This window comes from Callospermophilus lateralis, chromosome 7, assembly GCF_048772815.1.
Source record: "Callospermophilus lateralis isolate mCalLat2 chromosome 7, mCalLat2.hap1, whole genome shotgun sequence".
Taxonomy (NCBI): Eukaryota; Metazoa; Chordata; class Mammalia; order Rodentia; family Sciuridae; genus Callospermophilus; species Callospermophilus lateralis.
In genome coordinates, this window is record NC_135311.1 from 140,263,619 (window position 1) to 140,281,617 (window position 17,999).

Below are 17,999 nucleotides of genomic sequence, written 5' to 3' on the forward strand. Positions count from 1 at the left end.
GAGAGTGTAGGGGGTACTGCCCTTCACAGTGCCAGCCCGCCAGCAGGCATAAACCAGGACCATCCTGGGCAGAATCCAACCATAAAAAGTCCACCAGCCAGCCTGCTCCACACACTAAGGATGCGGTGCAGCCTCACAAGTTGTTCAAAGGAACAGTAGCGAGGTGCATTGGTCCAAGAGGCCACTTTCTTACCACCTGCATGGCCAGAGCAGGTTGGCAGGGCCACCTCCCCACAAAGCAGGCCCTGTTGCACCTGAGGCAGGCCAGTGGCCTTCTCAAGGTCACAGCCAGATCAGTGTTCCTGCCTTCCCTAGGATCACATGCCACAGGCATCTGGCTTCCCCTGGCAGCAGAACAAATGCAAGGTTCCTCTTTCCTTGCTCTCTGCTCACACCCAGCTCTAGTGCCAGCCTTCCCACCTTTCATTATCAAGTGCATTTTCAGCTGAAGTGCATTACCAAAGGGACACTGGGCTTGGAATTCCAACCACTGTGAAAAGTAAAGTGGGCATGTCCGTAGGACTTAGCCAGACTCTGCCAGGTTAGGAGGATGCAGCAGGAGGCCTGTGCCTAGCATCCAGGAGGCCATCAGGGTCGAGTTGGGTCCAAACCCTCCTGGGAAGGTGCAGACACACAGGTGGGGGGACCTGATTCTAGGAAGGACAGGGCCCAGGAGGGAACAGGTCACACACCCAGCCTGCCTCGGGTTCAGCATCCTGTCTAACCTGTGCTGCTTCTCTGTGGCCCACAGCCCGAGACCGAGGATGAGAAAAAGCGCTTTGAAGAAGGCAAAGGACGGTACCTGCAGATGAAGGCAAAGCGACAGGGCCATACAGAGCCACAGCCCTAGACCCTCCTCCGCCATCGGGGCCTGAGCATCTGCGGTGACAGCCCCGGTTTCAGTCACTTAGAAGTTATCCCCTTGGCCAAACCCCCCCACTCCCGTTGAGAGCTGGTGCTGTGTGACGTATCCACGTGGCAGTGTTAACCTGCGCCCTGTCCTGAGAGCCTGTGCACTGAGGCTTTATTTATATCCTTCCAGTATAAACGCTACACAGTATTGTCCCAAATGCTGGAGGTATCCACAGGCACCCCAGGGATTGCCTCCGAGCACATTAAGGTATGCGAAGAATCCAGCGCCCTAATAAAGCTGCTGTTTGGCTGGACCTGTGAAGCCTGGTGGTCTTTTGTCAGGAGTCTGCTCTCCCACTGGACACAGGGTGTGGGGGCTCTCGTGTGCAGTCTCAGTCTTCCATTCTGTGAGCTTGCGCCTTCATCCTAGGCCCCACCCACTGAGCCCCAGCACCTGTGTGTGCCCCAGAATCTCAGGTGTAGCAGCCCCCGTTCCTGTCTGGCTGTAGAGAGTGCATTTGCAGATTTGCAGCCTGGCTCCAGAGGTCCCACCCTGGCAGGAACCTGGAAGGGAGTAGACTCAGGGCCACATCCTCCATGTTGCTGTGTTCCTGTGTGGGTTGAGGGCATCTGCCTGTGTCTAGGTGTGTGTGTCTGGGTGTGTGTGTCTCCAGCGGCCCCAGGGGGTACATAAACCACTAAGGCCTCTGCAGGGGCCAGAACTCCACCTTCCACCCCAGTCCACCAAATATACCCATGGAGGAGGTGCCCAGGCTTGTCCCTGAAGTCCAAACATCTGTCCCACTGCCTGGAGAAGAGACTGGTCCGCCAACAGCTGCAGCCTTGCACAGGCTCCCTCAGGCCCCTAGAGAGAGAACTCAGCTCCAGATGTAGAAAGGCCCGCCAAGAGCTTTGGAATCTGTCTCGGGGCCCCAGTCCTAGCTGCTGACGGGGTTATTTCCTGCCTGGGAGCAAGGGGAGAGAACCAGCTCAAACTTCATAAAGCCCCAGCAACTCTGCCCTCCTACCACTCAGCCACTGGAGGCTGGCTCTGGCAGCGTTGATCATCCCCAGCTCCACCCTCAACCCATGCCACAGGGAGGCCCTGAGCTCACGAAGCCGCTGAGGGCAAGCAGAAAGCTAGATGAGACCCCCTAAGCTGTGCTTTGTGAACCAGAGCCAGCCACACCATCCCCAGCAGTGCCTGGGCTCACTGAGGGGGCAGGGACCTAGGCATCTGCAATCCTTCATAAGAAGGTGGGCCTGGCCTCAGACTCCCTAGTTCTGTCCCACCTTGGGCACTCAACCTGACCTTGGGGAAGTCAGGTACCTAAAACCCACCATCCAGGTGTGTGAAGTACAAAGCACCAGACCCAAGACAGCATGGAATAAGTAAACCCAGGGCAGCCATTAGGGTCCATCTGCCACATGCCCCGAGGCCAGCCGAGGTGGACAGAGGCACTGATAACAGCACTGAGTGAGCCTGGTGGGGGGGGGGGGGGGGACCAGGCCTGGGGAAGGCTGCTGTCTGTCCCTGGGCAGAGGCCAGGCTCTCAGTGGCTGAATCTTAGAAATGCCATGCTTGGGGCTGGGGGTGTAGCTCAGCTGTGGAACCCGCTTAGCAAACTCAAGGGCCTGGGTTGATCCCAACACCAAAAAAAGAGAAAAAATGCCACATTTGATTACAGCTGCCCTGTCCCTGCCTCCCACTGATGGTAATCTATTTATAACCAGGGCCACCTGGATGAGGAGCTAGCCTGTCCATGGAGGGCTCACTGGGGATACTGAGGCCTGGAGCATCCCAAAATCCAAGGGGGAGTGGAGGCATGGCCCAGGAGAGAGGGCATGGCCCAGGCTCCCCACTCCCCAGGAAGCCCTGCATATTACTATGCAGCCTTTCTCTACAAGTAAACTACTTCTGTCAGGACTGGCCCTAAGGTCCACCTTGGGCCCCCCAGAAGATTCTCAGGGACCTGAATATAGTTTAAATGAGCACAAAAGCCAGGCTGTCCAGTACTAGGCAGACCTGCCTGACCAGGCAAGTGCCCGGTAGCTCTTTGTGCTGCAGTTGGTCTGGGTCTCACCCTGGCCGTGTGCCAGCTCTGCGGACACAGGGCTGCCTGCCCAGGGAGGCTTCCCCTGTGCCCAGAAGGACAGTGCTGTGCCAGGCAGCCCTCAGGCCTGGTACTATGTGTGAGCAACTCTGCCCTCCTACCACTCAGCCACTGGAGGCTGGCTCTGGCAGCGTTGATCATCCCCAGCTCCACCCTCAACCCATGCCACAGGGAGGCCCTGAGCTCACGAAGCCGCTGAGGGCAAGCAGAAAGCTAGATGAGACCCCCTAAGCTGTGCTTTGTGAACCAGAGCCAGCCTCACCATCCCCAGCAGGAGATGCTCACCTACACAGGAGGCTAAGATATCAGCTCTACTCCTTGGAGGGTCTTCCAGAGACCCCCATGGAGGAGCAGGATGTTTTCCCCCAGATGGGATAAGCCTCTGCTGTCAGTCTATGGGTGACCGCCTGTACCCTACCAGGCTAATGGGAGGAGGACATCAGAGGGAGGGAAGAAGAAGAGGTGGGGATCAGGCTGCTGACTGGGGCCTATCCCAGCGGCAAGGTGGGGGGCAGGGCTTGAGAGGTCATCTCTGAGCCCATATGGGGAGGAGTGGTCACTGGGTGGCCGCACCTCTAATGACTATTCCTTTAATAGGCCCCAAGGCCCAGGGATAAGTTGGAATCCTCAGCAGGCTTAACCTCGCCTTTCGCCTTTCGCTGCTCTGGCTCTGGACCAAGCAACTCAGGGTTCCTAGAAACCGCCAGTCCTCAGGAGGGCAGGTCCTGTCCACACCCCGCCACGGCTGCTCACCTTAGACGTGGCTTCCACCCAGAAGGTCTCCTTGAGCCTCCCACTGCCTCCTACCCCACTCCTAACCCAGCTCCCTCTGGCCCGCCAGCCCCGCCAGCCCTGGGCATGGGTCTCTCCAGGCAGCCACGGCAGGAGGACCCAAGACCTAGCGCGAGGCTGCGGCGCGGGCTGGAGGCGTCGATCGCCGCGCGGGACTGAAGCCCCAGCTGCGGGGGAGGGGCAGACCGCGGACGGACAGACGGACTGCGCTGCGGGACGCGCCTGAGAGCAGGAGGGGCGGGGCGGGCCGAGGGGCGGCGCGCGGAGGCCCCGGCGGAGGCATGCGCCCTGGTCCGCCCCCCGCCCCCGGGCCCAGCGCAGCCAGGCGAGCGGCGGGAGCACAGCGCGACCGCGGCGGAGGCGGCGCCGAGGGAGGGAGGGAGGGAGGGAAGGGCGGCGGGCCGAGCGCATCGCTCCGGCCATCGGTGTCAGCCGCCAGGATGCCCCGGCCCGCGGGCCGCTCCGCCGCCAGCAGTCCCCGGCGGCCCGCGCTCGGTCCCAGGGCGCGGGCACCGCAGCCCGAGCCAGAGGCGGGAACGGCGAGCAGGAGCCCCGGGAGCCCCCCAAACAGGGTGAGCGTCGCCGCCCTGGCCCCGGGGTGGCCGGGCAGGAAATTCCCGCGGGAGGATTCGGAGGGGAGGGGACTTCGGCGCTCTGTCGGTCGCTTGGTCTGTCCGAGGGGCCATGGGCACCGCCTGGGGCTGGAACGTATCCAACTTGGGAACCTTAAGGGTAACTTCCCCGTGTCAGCCCCTCCCTCGGTTCCCTCATCCTCAGGCCTGGCAACTCCGCCCCCAGAGGCCCACGGAGGTCAAGGGTGGCCACTCTGGGGGTCCTGGTCCCTCCCCTTCCCCGCGCAACCCTGAGAGTGCCTGGGAACCACGGTCCCACCAGCTTCCGACTCCCCAGGCGGTCACTCGGACGCGCCCTCGGGGCTGGGCAGGGCGAGGGGTTTCCACTGGGAACTGGCAGGCGGGGGAACGTCTGTTGGAGACGTGGAGGGTGATCCGAGCCCCAGGGGGCTGGGATCGCAGGGGTTGGAGATTATGGGGGTGTGAGCTGCGTGCCCCGCCCCTGAGCGGCTGCTGGGCCGGACTCTGCAGGACCATTGGCGCAGCACCCGCGGAAACCAGCATGGGGGCAGGAGCCCGGAGAGCAGACCCGCTGGAGGCGGGCGGGCGCAGCCAGAGCCCGGGGAATCCTTTCAAGTTCTGGGTTCTCTTTGTTGCGCAATAGAACCCTGCGGCCGCGCGGCCTCATTGGTCCGGGTCCGTGACGTCACCCCGGGCCCCGCCCGCAGACCCTGCGGCGGGAGGCTTCAGGGCCTGGGTGGGTACCAGGACCGAAAGGAGGCACCTGTCATCTTCCCTGAGTTGGGGAGGGCATGTATCCTGGCGGGGAGTGGGAAGCCCCATCCTGGAAACGCTTGAGGATGCCTTGAGTGCAGTGCGGGAGGAGCTTTGCTAGCAGGGTAGTGGCAGGCCCAGGACCTGGGCCTGGGGTTTGGACCCCCGTGGCTGCTGCCCCCTGTGGAGCATGAATTGTGGGTCTGTGCTCAGTGGATCTCCCATCATCAACACCGAGGAGAGGGGCGTGATGTTCTCACAGCCAGAACCCTGCCACTGTTCACCTGAAGACCTGTGTCTACCCCCATCACCATCCCAGGACATTACTCCCCCACCCCAGACCCTAGTGTCTAGGGTTCCAACGCAGCCCTGAGGCGTTCCTCTCTGTTGCACTCAGCTTGAAGCAGTGGCGTTCCCAGACAGTAGGATCTGCCCTATGAGGATAGGAGGACCAGAACCACCTCACCCTCGGGCAACAGCAACACAAATGCCTCTTTCCCAGACATTTTAGAGTTTGAGAGGTCGAGACTTTGGGGTCCGGCATGTGGAGTTTGGGTCCTGGCTCAGGCATATAGTGGCATGAGCAACTGGTTTTACCTCTCTCTGCCTCCACTGGTCATCTTTAAAATGGGGATGGCAACATTATTCAGCACACAAGAGTTTCTGGAGATACCAAGTGGTAGGAGTGTACCTGTTTGCAGGAGGATGCTTCCTCCCTTACCCAGGGGGCATGATTCCCTGCCCATAGACCTAGAACTTTCCCTTCAGCAAGGCACTGTTAGGCTAGACAAGGGAAAGAACTGGCACTGTGAAGGGTTGTGCTGCTGGTGGTCTGGTGTCCTCCTCACCACCCTGTACCAGGAATCAACACAGGTCAGGGTGAACCCGACGGGCCCAAGTCACAAGGGTCAGACAGAGTATGCTTGGGCATCTGACAGCTGAGGCAGCCCAGTGCAGGTAGAAATAGATCCTGGCCCGCCAGGTTCATGCTGAGCCCTGTTACCTATTTGATGCGGTAGAGGTTGCTGGTGCCTGCAGCCTCTGGCCCACCGTGGTCATCCACTCTCCACAGGTTGCCAGGCAAACCAAAGGCCAGATGCAGACCTGTGACCTCCTCACCCCAAAGCTGGTCTGAGGTTCACCTGCACCAACCTCAGTATCTTGGCCTTGGCAAGCATTTAGTAAGCACTTGCTCCAGGCCCAGATCCACCCTGGGCACCACTGGCATAGCTCATTACCTACCAATCCTAATCCTTCAAGGTAGGCACTGCCATGTCTGATGATAAAGGGGGACACAGAGGCATCAGCCAAGAAGCTGGGAGCAGCCAGTCAAGCCTATGCCCTTTCTCCCTCACCTTGTGGCCTCTGCACCACGGCCAGAGAGCGTTGCTGGACACAAGAATGGCTGCTGGAGGGTCACCCTACCTCCCAAGATCTTCGTGTCCACCTTCTGCACCCTCACCCTGGCCACCTGCTTCTTACCCTTCCACCCACACTGGCTCTGGGTACTGGAAGGGAGGCTGCTCTATCTGGGAAGGAATTTCCTGGCCATAGCTGTCCCCCGCCTCTGGCCCCGAGCTGTTAAAAGGCGCTTGTGTCCAGACTGTTCTCCTCCCCTGGGCCGAGGGTCCCAGCAGGTCTGGGGCAGGGACCCAGAAATGAATAAGACACATTGCTTGAGCGCCCCAGGGAGTGGGTAGCAGACATACCAAAAGAACGCCAGGCAACTGCTGAGTGTTGTGGCACACGCCTGTGGTCCCAGCACTTGGGAGGCCGAGGCCAGCCCGGGTAACTAAGTGTGACCGTCTCAAATTAAAAAAAGTAGTACGGGGCTGGGGCTCAGCGGTGGCACACTTGCCTGGCATGTGTGAGGTTCTGGTTTCGATTCTCGGCACCCCATATAAATAAATAAAAAATAATAAAGGTCTATTAACAACTAAAAAATATTTTTAAAAAACTTAAAAATAAATAATAGTTGGGGCTGGGGATATAGCTCATGCACAAGGCCCTGGGTTCAGTCCCCAGCATGGCCGCAAATAAATAAATAAATAAAAGTAATAATAATAAGGACTCAGCGGTAGGGTGCCTCTGGGTTCAGTCCCTAGTAGAGGAAAAAAAAAAAAAAAAAAGCCTACCAGGACATTGCTTTCCCTGCCTGAGAGCCGGGTAATCTGGCTAAGGCTTCAGTGGCCTCTCCATCCCCAGCTAGAGACACACCATTCCTGGGGGGTCTTGTATCTGGTGGTTGCTGCCTAGTCAGTACTCTGCACAGGGAGGTGGTCCAGGCTGGGAAGCAGGGGAGGGACTTGTCACCCAGCCTTCTGGCAGGATGGGGCACCTCCCTGATACATACCTCATGCCCAACATCCTGTGTCCCTGGCTTACATCCAAAGGCTGTTGGCAATTCCCCTGCAGAGTCAAGGTGCAGGCTCTAGGCTGTCCCCAGGCCAATGCTGCCCATGTCATCAGCACATAATACTGACTGCCACCATATAGCACCCACTGTATGCAAGACCCAGACCTAGGGCTTTAGAGACATGGTGTCTGTTCACCCCAGCCCCCATGGAAGAAACAGGGCAGGGCTGGTCAGAGGAGGACAGGGTGCAGGGACCCTTCCTGAGCCCTACACCAAGGGGGCTGGAGCTTTATCCCCAGCCTGCAGTTGGACTGGGGCCTGTCATGGGGGCCCACCTGAGGAAGGCCAACTGGGGTGTGACTGGCTGAAGCAGGTGGCCCTCTCCAGGGTGGGCATGAAAATGGTCACACTCACCCCTGCCTCACAGGTCTCTTGGTGAATCAGGAAGGGGAGGGAGTTTCAGAGAGCTTCATCCTCCTGGGCCCAATGAGGTGGGATGAATTACGGGGAAAGCCCTGCTGGGGAGGCCTGGGGTGGGCAGTGTGAGGACCTTGGAATGTTCGATGGGAAGAGGGCTTGTTCTGGGACAGGACCAGGACACACTTGAGGCAAGAGTGTCCACTGGCCTGTGGATGCAGATGACCTGAAAGAAAGCCCAGAGTCTTAGCTTTGATCAGGAGTGAGGGAACATGCAGCTACTGGGTGCTGGCTCCCGGGCAGGAGGCCTGGTGTGAGACAGGACCAGACAGGCGGGGACTCCCCGATTCCCACAGCCCAGAGCTCCCGTACTGTGGTCAGAGGGGAGTCACTGAGTGCTCCCCTGCCCCCAGCTGCTCGTGGTTCCTGGTGTCCCTGAGCCACCGTGTGTGAGGGCTGCTGCTCACGCCAAGGTCTGACTCCAAGGAGGATGCCTCGGCCGCTTGCCAGCTCCTGTCTGCACCATGAGTGATGAGCGGCGACTGCCTGGCAGCGCGGTGGGCTGGTTGGCGTGTGGAGGCCTCTCCCTGCTGGCCAATGCCTGGGGCATCCTCAGTGTGGGTGCCAAACAGAAGAAGTGGAAGCCACTGGAGTTCCTGCTGTGCACGCTCGCAGCCACCCACATGCTCAATGTGGCTGTGCCCATCGCCACCTACGCCGTGGTGCAGCTGCGACGGCAGCGCCCTGACTATGAGTGGAACGAGGGCCTCTGCAAGGTCTTCGTGTCCACCTTCTACACCCTCACCCTGGCCACCTGCTTCTCCGTCACCTCCCTCTCCTATCACCGCATGTGGATGGTCCGCTGGCCCGTCAACTACCGGTGAGCACGTGAGAGTTGGTGCCCTTATGAGGACTGTGCATGAAGAGACGTGCCCAGTGCACCTGTGCGCACCTGCAAGGGCCCTGTGTGATTGGGCCACACCTGTGTTGTGCTGGAGTGGGCAGGGCGGTCAGGAGGGTGGCTCTGGGCTGCTGGGGACATGCACATATGGGTGTGAGTACGCCAGTGCCCAGTGGAGGAATACCTGGCAAGAGGGATGTGGGCAGTGTGCACAGGCATCTCCTGGGAGAGACAGGGCCCCCCCCATGCTGATTGAGCCATGACTGTGATGTATGGGGGGCAGCTAGGCACAGTCATGACCCTCTGCAGGTCCTGTGAGTGACACTGGTTTCCTCTGTCCTGCCCTGCCCCACACCAGGCTGAGCAATGCCAAGAAGCAGGCGGTGCACACAGTCATGGGCATCTGGATGGTGTCCTTCATCCTGTCGGCTCTGCCTGCTGTCGGCTGGCACGACACAAGTGAACGCTTCTATACCCACGGCTGCCGCTTCATTGTGGCTGAGATTGGCCTGGGCTTCGGTGTCTGCTTCTTGCTGCTAGTAGGCGGCAGCGTGGCCATGGGGGTGGTCTGCACAGCCATTGCCCTGTTCCAGACGCTGGTGGTGCAGGTGGGACGCCAGGCTGACCGTCAGACCTTCACTGTGCCCACCATCGTGGTGGAGGATGCACAGGGCAAGCGCCGCTCTTCCATCGATGGCTCAGAGCCCGCCAGAACCTCGCTGCAGATCACAGGCCTGGTGGCCACCATCGTGGTCATCTATGACTGCCTCATGGGCTTCCCCGTACTGGTGGGTGAGGGTGTTGGTGGGAGCCTGTCAGGGGCCATGGGCTTGGGGCAGTCAGAGGCTGGGCATCGGGTGGTTGAAGCCTCAGACCCCTTTCAGCTGCACATTTTCATACCTATTTTACAGGTTTGAAAAGCAAGGTTCAGGGAAGTATATGACTCTTTCCAAAGTCAGGGCAGCTTTAGTGGGACTCAAAGCCACAGCAGGTGACTACAGTCTCTTCTGTAGCACTTCGAAGGAAATTCCTCCTGTCACCAGAGGCCACTTAGATGCAGAGGTTATGGGAGGTGAGGTGACATGTCCTTAGGTTTCCAGTAGGTCCAGGGCCCAGATGTGGCAGGTCAGTAGCCAGGAGTTAGGTTGGACAGGGCAAGGTCAGGGCAGGCCCTGAATGTTCTGGGAAGTTATGCTTGATCCTAAGGGCTCAGGAAGGTCAAGGTGAGGGCTGGTCTATGGAAGGCCTTGATAATGAAGGTCTGAGGTCCAGTGGGACTGCCTGGGGCCCTCTCTGCAGCTGGTACCTAGCTGGCCCAAGAATGAACTCTGGACACCTAGTAGCCACACCCTCTGGCCATGGGGCTCTAGCCTGAATGTCTGGAATGGGACAAGAAGGGAATCAGCCAGGGCCCCTCGGGAGCTTCATCCAAGCAGCAGGGAGGGCCATGTCCCTGGAGTCATTGTAGGGCACAGCTCCAGAAAGGCAGCCAGGGATGGCAGCTTCAGGGTTAGGGGCTCCCTTGGGATGCAGCCCCTGCTCACCTGCTCCTCAGCCACCAGCTACTGAGTCCTTAGGTGTACAATGGGGCCTGGCATCTTGTCCCTGTGCTGATGGCAGGAAGGAGCTGAGAAACCACTGCAACATAGGAACAAAGTGGGCACTGGGAAGAGGTAAAGGGTCTCTCTGGCTTCTCTTCAGAGCAGGGAAGTGCCATTTATGGACACGTTATAAAAAGTATCTGAAACCTGTATCTCATCCTCTCTAGTGTGGGGTGCTCTTAGCCCATTTCACTTATGAAGAAAATAAGCTCTAGAGAGGTTTAGTGGTTTTCCTGAGGGTCACACAGCTCATAAATGGCAAAACTCTCATGATGTCTGCAGTATGCATACTTCCATTCTGTCGTAGGAGTTGTTAAATGCCACTCTTTCCAGGTGGGGAGAGCCATGAGGGCTCTCCTGGGACAGGAGAAATTAAGGGGCCCTGGAAACTGACCCAGAAACCACTGAGAGTGTGAGCCCGAGATGCCTGGCACAAGGGCAGCGCTGAGGAGGCCACTGGCCAAGGAGGAGCAGGGGATGGGGGCTGGCTTTTCAAAGTGCCTGCTGGAGACCTGTTCCCAGGACTGCTCCTCACCTGCAAAGGGCACAGCAAGGCAAACTGCCATTCTCCCCAGTGCTGCCAGCCACACTGTGAAGGGCTGGGCACACAGGAATAGCTGGGCAGTTCTTGGTGGGCAAGACACCTTTGCCCTTTCCTCCAAGGGCCTAGAATTCTATTTGTGACTGCCACCTCCTTCTCTGGCCAGAGGGTTATTGGACCTGCTGTATGGAGGGGGTGGCGGAGGCTGGGAGGGAGGCTGGGGGTCCAGCCATCAGGCCTAGCCCTGTGCCCACAGGTGGTGAGCTTCAGCAGCCTGCGGGCTGATGCCTCGGCACCCTGGATGGTGCTCTGTGTGCTGTGGTGCTCTGTGGCCCAGGCCCTGCTGCTGCCTGTGTTCCTCTGGGCCTGTGACCGATACCGGGCAGACCTCAAGGCTGTTTGGGAGAAGTGCATGGCCCTCATGGCCAACGATGTGGACTCAGACAATGGTAAGGATGACCTGTGAGTGGTCCCTGGGAAGGGCGCCAAGCTCAACATCCCCCTGCATTGTTCCCACCATGCCCTGCTGCACTGGGTTCCAGTTAACGCAATACTCTGGTTAACAGACAATGTGGACACCAGACTGGATGTGTTCCCCTGAGCTCCCAGCCTCACCCCACCCCAACCTTACAGTGAACTGCCGCAGGGGCCCCTGCAGCACAGTGTCACCTGAGGCTGGTTTTGTGTAGACACTCTCATCCCTGTGCATACTAAGTCCCAGGAAGTTCCCAGGTAACCTCAGGTCCCACCCCATATCCTAGATGACGAAACTTGCTCAGTATCTGACCTCCCAGGTTCAACTAAAGGCGGGAGTAGCTACGATTTGGTCCAGGACCTCAGCCTTGCTCTTGTCAGCTAACCAGTCCCCTTCCTTGTGTGTGTGTGAGATGGGGGGTCCCCTGGACTCCCTCCCATAGGCCCCAAAGTTTCTACGGTCCTCTGCCTCTGTCCTGCCCTGTAGAGAGCAGCCTGGAGGGCAGTGTCCCTCCAGACCTGGTGCTGGAGCGCTCCCTTGACTACAGCTATGGAGGTGACTTTGTGGCCCTGGACAGGATGGCCAAGTATGAGCTCTCTGCCCTGGAGGAGGGTCTGCCTCAGCTCTTCCCACTGCGGCCCTTGCAGGAGGACAAGATGCAGTACCTTCAGGTAGGGGTGGGGGGGGATGAGGGAGGAGGGGTGGAAGGCGGGCTAGTCTGACGCCCCGCCCTTTTCTCTGAGCTCATCTCAGGCTCATGGTACCTTCAGGGGAATGGCATCACCCTCTGGGCTGGCCTGAGGTCCCAGGTAACAGAGCCTGTGTGCAAGGGCTCAGGAGGTGCCCCCTGCCCCCTCCCCCATGTTTCCTGTGCTCTGGAGGAGTGGTCCACCTGATGTCTGCTGTTTCCTTCTGGCGCACTGCTCGGTTTAGGAGCTACACGCGACAACACTGAGGCTCAGAGAGGCTGTCATTTGCTCCAAAGCTCACAGCTCCAATCCAGGCAGCCCCGGTCCCGACCCACTGGCTGCCCTGCTTGAGTACTGGGAGGTGTCGATGCCTGTTTTCCAGGAGGGCAATTCCTGGCTAAATCCCACCCGGTCCTCAGGTACCACCCACGCGGCGCCTGTCCCACGACGACGCGGACGTGTGGGCCGCCGTCCCACTGCCCACCTTCCTGCCGCACTGGGGCTCCGGCGAGGACCTGGCCGCCCTGGCACACCTCGTTCTGCCCTCGGGGCCCGACGGGCGCCGCCGCAGCTTGCTGGCCTTCGCTGAGGACGCGCCCCCGTTCCGTCCGCGCCGCCGCTCGGCAGAGAGCTTGCTGTCGCTGCGCCTCCTGGCCCTGGATGGCGGCCCGCGCCGCGCCCACGACTCTTCCCCGGGCAGCCCGCGCCGCCGGCCTGGGCCTGGCGCCCGCTCCGCCTCGGCCTCGCTGTTGCCGGACGCTTTCGCCCTGACCGCCTTCGAGCGCGAGCCGCAGGCCCTGCGCCGCCCGCTGGCCCCAGCCCGGCCCTTCCCCGCCTTGCGCACCGCCCTCGACGGCTCGGAGCCCGGCGAGGCCCCGACGCCCCCTGGCGGTGCGCGGCGGAGCCCAGGGCCGCGCCGGGCCGCGCGTGTGCGCGCCGGACCCCTGCACACCGGCCTGAGCGCGTCGTGGGGCGAGCCCGGCGGCCTGCACGCGGCGGGCGGCGGCGGCAGTATCAGCAGCTTCCTGAGTTCGCCCTCTGAGTCCTCGGGCTACGTCACACTGCACTCGGACTCCATGGGCTCAGCGTCCTAGGGCCCACCGGAGCCTCCCAAGAACACCAGGCAGGCAGGGCCGCCTGCGAGGACCACAGCACCAAAGATGCCACTTGTGTCCCGCGCAGACATGTGTCACCCCTCTCAGGGGTAAAAGAACAGCGGCACAGCGCCTCTCTTCTGGCTTCTCCCTGCCGGTATTGCATTGGGGCACAATGGCTGCCCTGGACGCCTGCGCTGGGCACAGCAAGCTGGGCACAGCATCTCCTGGGACCAGGGTGGCAGGGCGTGGGTAGTGAGCGGTCTACACATTGGCTGCACCAGCCTTCCTTAGCTGGACCAGGTGCAGAGACCCCTGAGACGGGGTCACCATCAGAACAAAGTCCCAGCCTTGGAAAAGCTGGAACCAGAAACCACCCTCCAATCTGCACTGCAGCCGCCACACCTCAGGGGCGTGGACTGCAGAGGGTCTCTTTAAGCACAGGGGTCTTCATGGCCCAAACAAGCTCTCTGAGCAGGTCTCTCAGCCTGGGACCTGTTCTGCCTCCGTTTTTCTATCTGTGATGAACAGGTGGCCATGTTCTCAGGGCTCTTTGAAGTCTGGTCCGTGTGCCCTGGCCACTGAGTGGACCAGGTGTAAGAGATAGTCAGGGCCCTCTAGGGGTCCTTTGTGAGGGTCAGGCTTCAGCATGTGGCCCCTAGGCCTGAGGCCTCCCTCTCAGTGCCCCTTGCCTCCTTGGGGACTCACACTCTACCCTAGCTAAGCACAACACTTCTGCACCCTCACCACTGGCACCACACCCACCGTGACCACCATTCATGCCCCCATGCTCATTACTCCACCATAGTTGCCTGTCCCCCACCACGTCGGCCACCTCTGTGACTCCCACCATGAAAGATGTGGACTCATGGTTCAAAGGACTAAAGCAAAGTCGGGATGTGGGCTTGCCCATCCCTGGCCTCACCCCTACCTACCCTGAAGGCTGGGCCCCTGGCAAGGGCCCTCCCCCACCCTGGGACAGGGATTCTCTTCGCTCTCCTTCTTGCAGGCCCGGGCTCTGCCAGGGCCCACATCTTCCGGGTGAAGGAGAGGCTCAGGAATAGCTGTGACCTTTTGAAGGGATAGCACTGCCACCATGCAGTGGTCCCTCAAAGTGGATACCTGTTTCAAGGCCAGCACAGAGCCAGCTGTGTCTTGTTCCCTCTGCCTCATTTCCTCACCTTCCAGACAGGGTTCTAGCCCCAGAGGGGCCACTGAGGGCAGAGGCAGATGACTGCCCAACTTGCCTTCAGAGGCCTTTCTGGTCCCTAGCTGTATAATGGGGATGGGCCAGCCACAAGTGAGCAAGGGGCACGGGGGACTGCAGTCCAGCCCCAGCCACAAGAAGGGTCATCCTGGCCAATGCTGCTGTGCCTTCAAGAACAGATGTATCACATGGGGGGACAGAGGCCACCAGCTAGCCACTGTTCCTCCCTTCCCCCCCCCCCCAAAAAAAACAGACTATTTGTCACCTTGGGTTTTCACTGAATAATTTCATATCCAATGGCAATACTTGCAGTGGGGACATAGTCCTCCTGAATCGCTCCAGTCTGGTCCTGGTTGATAGGAAATTTCAGGGGAGGACCCCACGTGGAGGACCCTGGGGCTCTCTCCCACACTTTGTCTAGCTTCCAGGCTTGTTTGCTGTGTTTATAAAGACATTGACCCTGGACTTAGCTGGGGAGGGAGCTCTGTCTACATACCACCATCCATCCCAGAGCCAGGGGTCTGTTTGTATTTGTTGGTTTTTTGTTTTGTTTCTTTTGTTTTGGACAACTGAGCATTTCTCTCCTGTACAGGACCCAATACAAACTTCCTTCTGATTTGCACCTGGCCGTCCAAGTCTCGTTAACACTCTTTCAGAATCTAATGGCAGGGCTGGCCAGCAGCACCCAAATGTCTTTCCCTCTGAAACTTGAATTTCTTCACCAATGCGCCATTTCTTGGGGTTGGACTTGTCCCTTTAAGAGCTCTCTGGTCCTGCCCATCATGAGAGAGGGACTTGGAGCCAACAGCATGAAACACTGGGTGGGCACCAAAGCCCGCCAGTCACTGTGAGCGTGATTCAAGAGAGCGAGCAGAACTGGGCCGTTGAAGCTTAACTTAGGCCTTTTCAGACCTGTTCTGCCAGGTTTTGCTGCGGTAGAACCCCCCTGCTGAAATTTGGGGTCACCCCTTTAGGTCGGTGGTGAGAGGCCGCCGCCTGGTGGCCAACAAAGGAATTTGTCCCGACCTCTCCCACCCACCAGCAGGAAGCTGAGGCTGAAGAGGAGGATCCTACCTCCGCCCTCGTCCAGGGAGCTCGCTGGATGCGTAGGGAGAGCCCGTCCGCCCTGGCACCGTGAGCCGTTCACCCTGAGATCGGACCAAGACGGGGCTGGAGCACGGACAGGACAGGAGTAGCACCCGGAAGAAATGATCCTATAGAAAGCTAATATTTGCCGTTCAGAAAGCGCACCTAAGTAGGCATCGTGGAAGACGTTGGAATCTTGGCCTCTTTATACCCATTACACGAGTTCGCCCTGTCTTTATTATGAATTACAACCTGGTAGGAGAAGGTGGGGTCAGAGATCTGACCCCACCCCCAGGAGGTCCCTTGCTAGAAGCCCTGGGGAAGAAAAACTGGCTTGGAGTCTCTCACCACCCACGTCCCAGCGCAGCAATAACCTCATTATGGACCAGCAACAGGCGCAGAATGCTCCGAGGGCCGTCGAGGGTTGTGTGACGGCCAGGGAGGTTGGGAGGCCCGGGTTTTGCAGGATCTGGGTCCAGAATACTGCCCAGGGGTCTTTGTCCAGTGCACCGCTCCCACGAGAAGCTCTTGGGGAGCGGGCCAGATCAAGCAGTGTGGATCCCTCGCCAAACTTGAGCAGGGCGGGGCGTCCGGGCGGGCGTGCCGGAGTTCAAGGTCTGTTGTGGGCGGGGCAGTAGGGGGGATTCGGAGATGCGCGGGCCTTGGAAAGCGCGCCAGCCCGGTGGGCAGTGCCGTGTGCAGAGGGGGTGGGGATCGGTGATAGCGTTGAAGCGGGGGGTAGGTAGGGAGCCCTTCGCTGGCGGGGCGGGGCTCAGCGCGCTTTGTGCCGGTGGGAACCTGGCGCCTGCAGCAGGCTGAATGGGCCGGGGCGGGGCAGCGATTCTCCTCGCTGCGAGGGGTCCGCTCTGCGCCGCTGCGGACTGCGACCTTCCCACCACGGCGCGGCCGTGGAGGGGGGCGGGGGTGGCCTTCCTGTTCGAGGTCCCTGGGAAAGGGGCGCAGCCCCTCTAGAGGGTGGGAGGAGAGAGCGGATCCCGCCTAAGTGGGTGGAGCTGGAGTGGGGTTGGATTATGCCTAGATGCGCAGACCCGGTCCGCACGTGACTTTGTATTTTCCCGCGTCCACGGGTGCACGGCGCTCACTAGGTCACCCCCACCCCAGGAGCAGAACGGGCGTCTGAGGTGTCCCTTAAGTCACCATGGGTGCATCCAAAATATCGTCTCTGCGTCCCCAGACCAGATGGGGGCCCCCTTGAGTCCAAGGCCTCACCAGGGCCGCCACACGCGCATCCCAGGCCCTGGGCTCCCGGCTCGGCGGCATGACGCTGGCGGAGGCTCCGGGACGCTGGTGGAGGAGCCAGGGAGACCTCCGGGGAAGAGGAGCCTGGGTGGTGGGGACCGCGAGCCGCCGGCAGTTGGAGCAGGACCCCAGACACCAGGACCACTGGGGTGGCCTAGAGCGGGCGCCTCCGGGCCAGTGCTGGCGCTGTCCATGGTGCTGCTACCTGCGAGGTCCCGCACCAGGGGGCAGCGCAGGCCGCCTCCGCCTTCCTCTCCGCGTCGTAGGAGTTGGCTCACGCCGGGTAGACAGCCACGGAAGCTCGTCGGGTACTCGGCTCCGCTGCCCACCGACCAGAGCCCTAAACAGATGGGAGTAAAAGAGGGAGAGATGGAGAGGAGAGGCGTGGAGTGGGAGAGAAAGGGAGGGGAGAAGTGTGAAGGAGAAAGGAGGAGGTAGGAAAGTGAGACGACCCGAACGTCTACCCTGGGCGCAGACCTCTGCACACAGATTAGAACCCCACAACCAGCCACATCTTTATTGCCCGTCCCTCACCAGCACCCAAACCGAACTGGGGGAACATCGTCCCCTAAGCAGCCCACCTACTGCCCACCTTTCCCTGAACTCTGCTCTCCAACCATCCCTTCTGTTTCTGGCTTTGTCGTATCCACGGCTCGGATTCCACACGTCCCTGTCCCATCTTCCCACTCCAGCCCCTTCAAAGCCTCCCTTCTACCTTGCAAGGAGTTCTGAAGGCTTTTCATGTACTTGACGCTCAACTCCAGAATGTCGGCCTTTTCCAGCTTGCGTTTCCGGATCTGCAGATCAGTAGGAAGTGCTCTAAGTCAGGCGGGGAAGGGGGGGCGGCCCTTCTCCTCCTCCTCCCCGAATCTCACCTGGTGTGAGTAGTGTTTCTCCAGCAGCGACTTGAGCTGCTCCAAGGACACGTTGATGCGCGCACGGCGCTTTTTCTCCATCAGTGGTTTGGATATCTGCGGACCAGCAATCTTTAGAGAGCAGGGCTTGGCCTTCCCGCCCTCTGCTCCCACTGGCTGGGAGAAGGGCCCCCACCCCGAACCCCTCAGAACCCCAGACCTTTCGGAAGCTGTTAGCAGAGACTCCAGAGTTGCCCCGGTTTGCGGGTTCTGTGCCCATGTTGTGGTATCTGCGCCAGCAAAGCAAGGCTTGGCTTTTATAGGGGACCCTCGTTTACATGTCAATGAAATCCTCCGAAGTCAAGAAACCCCAAGGGGGAGGGGACAGAAGGGGCTGCAGAAGGGTAGGCCCCC

At 60.0% G+C, this 17,999-nt stretch overlaps 3 protein-coding genes across 6 annotated transcripts in view; 2 read left to right on the forward strand and 1 right to left on the reverse strand.

Moving 5' to 3' along the window:
• Acot7 (acyl-CoA thioesterase 7) overlaps window positions 1-1,160 on the forward strand; it is a 79,985-nt gene extending 78,825 nt beyond the window's left edge. For all 4 annotated transcript variants that reach the window (XM_076861422.2, XM_076861423.2, XM_076861424.2 and 1 more), the window contains exon 9: window positions 752-1,160. In XM_076861422.2, the coding sequence (XP_076717537.1) occupies window positions 752-850 (99 nt within the window). In that variant the 3' untranslated portion in view covers window positions 851-1,160. The remainder of the gene's footprint in view (window positions 1-751) is intronic.
• A 3,095-nt stretch (window positions 1,161-4,255) lies between these two features.
• On the forward strand, window positions 4,256-13,307 carry Gpr153 (G protein-coupled receptor 153). The gene is made up of 6 exons (XM_076863413.2): window positions 4,256-4,330; window positions 8,291-8,757; window positions 9,137-9,566; window positions 11,177-11,369; window positions 11,882-12,066; window positions 12,504-13,307. Exons 2-6 carry the CDS (start codon window positions 8,402-8,404, stop codon window positions 13,176-13,178), a joined length of 1,839 nt encoding a protein of 612 aa, XP_076719528.2. The 5' UTR covers window positions 4,256-4,330; window positions 8,291-8,401; the 3' UTR covers window positions 13,179-13,307.
• A 3,390-nt stretch (window positions 13,308-16,697) lies between these two features.
• Hes3 (hes family bHLH transcription factor 3) lies at window positions 16,698-17,687 on the reverse strand. The gene is made up of 3 exons (XM_076863414.2): window positions 17,607-17,687; window positions 17,447-17,528; window positions 16,698-17,071 (listed from the first exon to the last, which is right to left on the reverse strand). The coding sequence occupies exons 1-3, from the start codon at window positions 17,685-17,687 to the stop codon at window positions 16,698-16,700; spliced, it is 537 nt and encodes a 178-aa protein (XP_076719529.2).
• Window positions 17,688-17,999: the final 312 nt, after the last annotated feature.

Excerpts from the sequence above, each read along its gene's own strand:
- Gpr153 (XM_076863413.2), top strand. The coding sequence starts at position 8,402 with ATGAGTGATGAGCGGCGACTGCCTGGCAGCGCGGTGGGCTGGTTGGCG. Across the intron at positions 9,567-11,176 it reads TCATGGGCTTCCCCGTACTG|GTGGTGAGCTTCAGCAGCCT; the intron begins GTGGGTGAGGGT and ends CTGTGCCCACAG. Across the intron at positions 12,067-12,503 it reads ACAAGATGCAGTACCTTCAG|GTACCACCCACGCGGCGCCT; the intron begins GTAGGGGTGGGG and ends CCCGGTCCTCAG.
- Hes3 (XM_076863414.2), bottom strand. The coding sequence starts at position 17,687 with ATGGAGAAAAAGCGCCGTGCGCGCATCAACGTGTCCTTGGAGCAGCTC. Across the intron at positions 17,529-17,606 it reads AGAAACACTACTCACACCAG|ATCCGGAAACGCAAGCTGGA; the intron begins GTGAGATTCGGG and ends ACTGATCTGCAG. Across the intron at positions 17,072-17,446 it reads CCTTCAGAACTCCTTGCAAG|GGCTCTGGTCGGTGGGCAGC; the intron begins GTAGAAGGGAGG and ends CCATCTGTTTAG.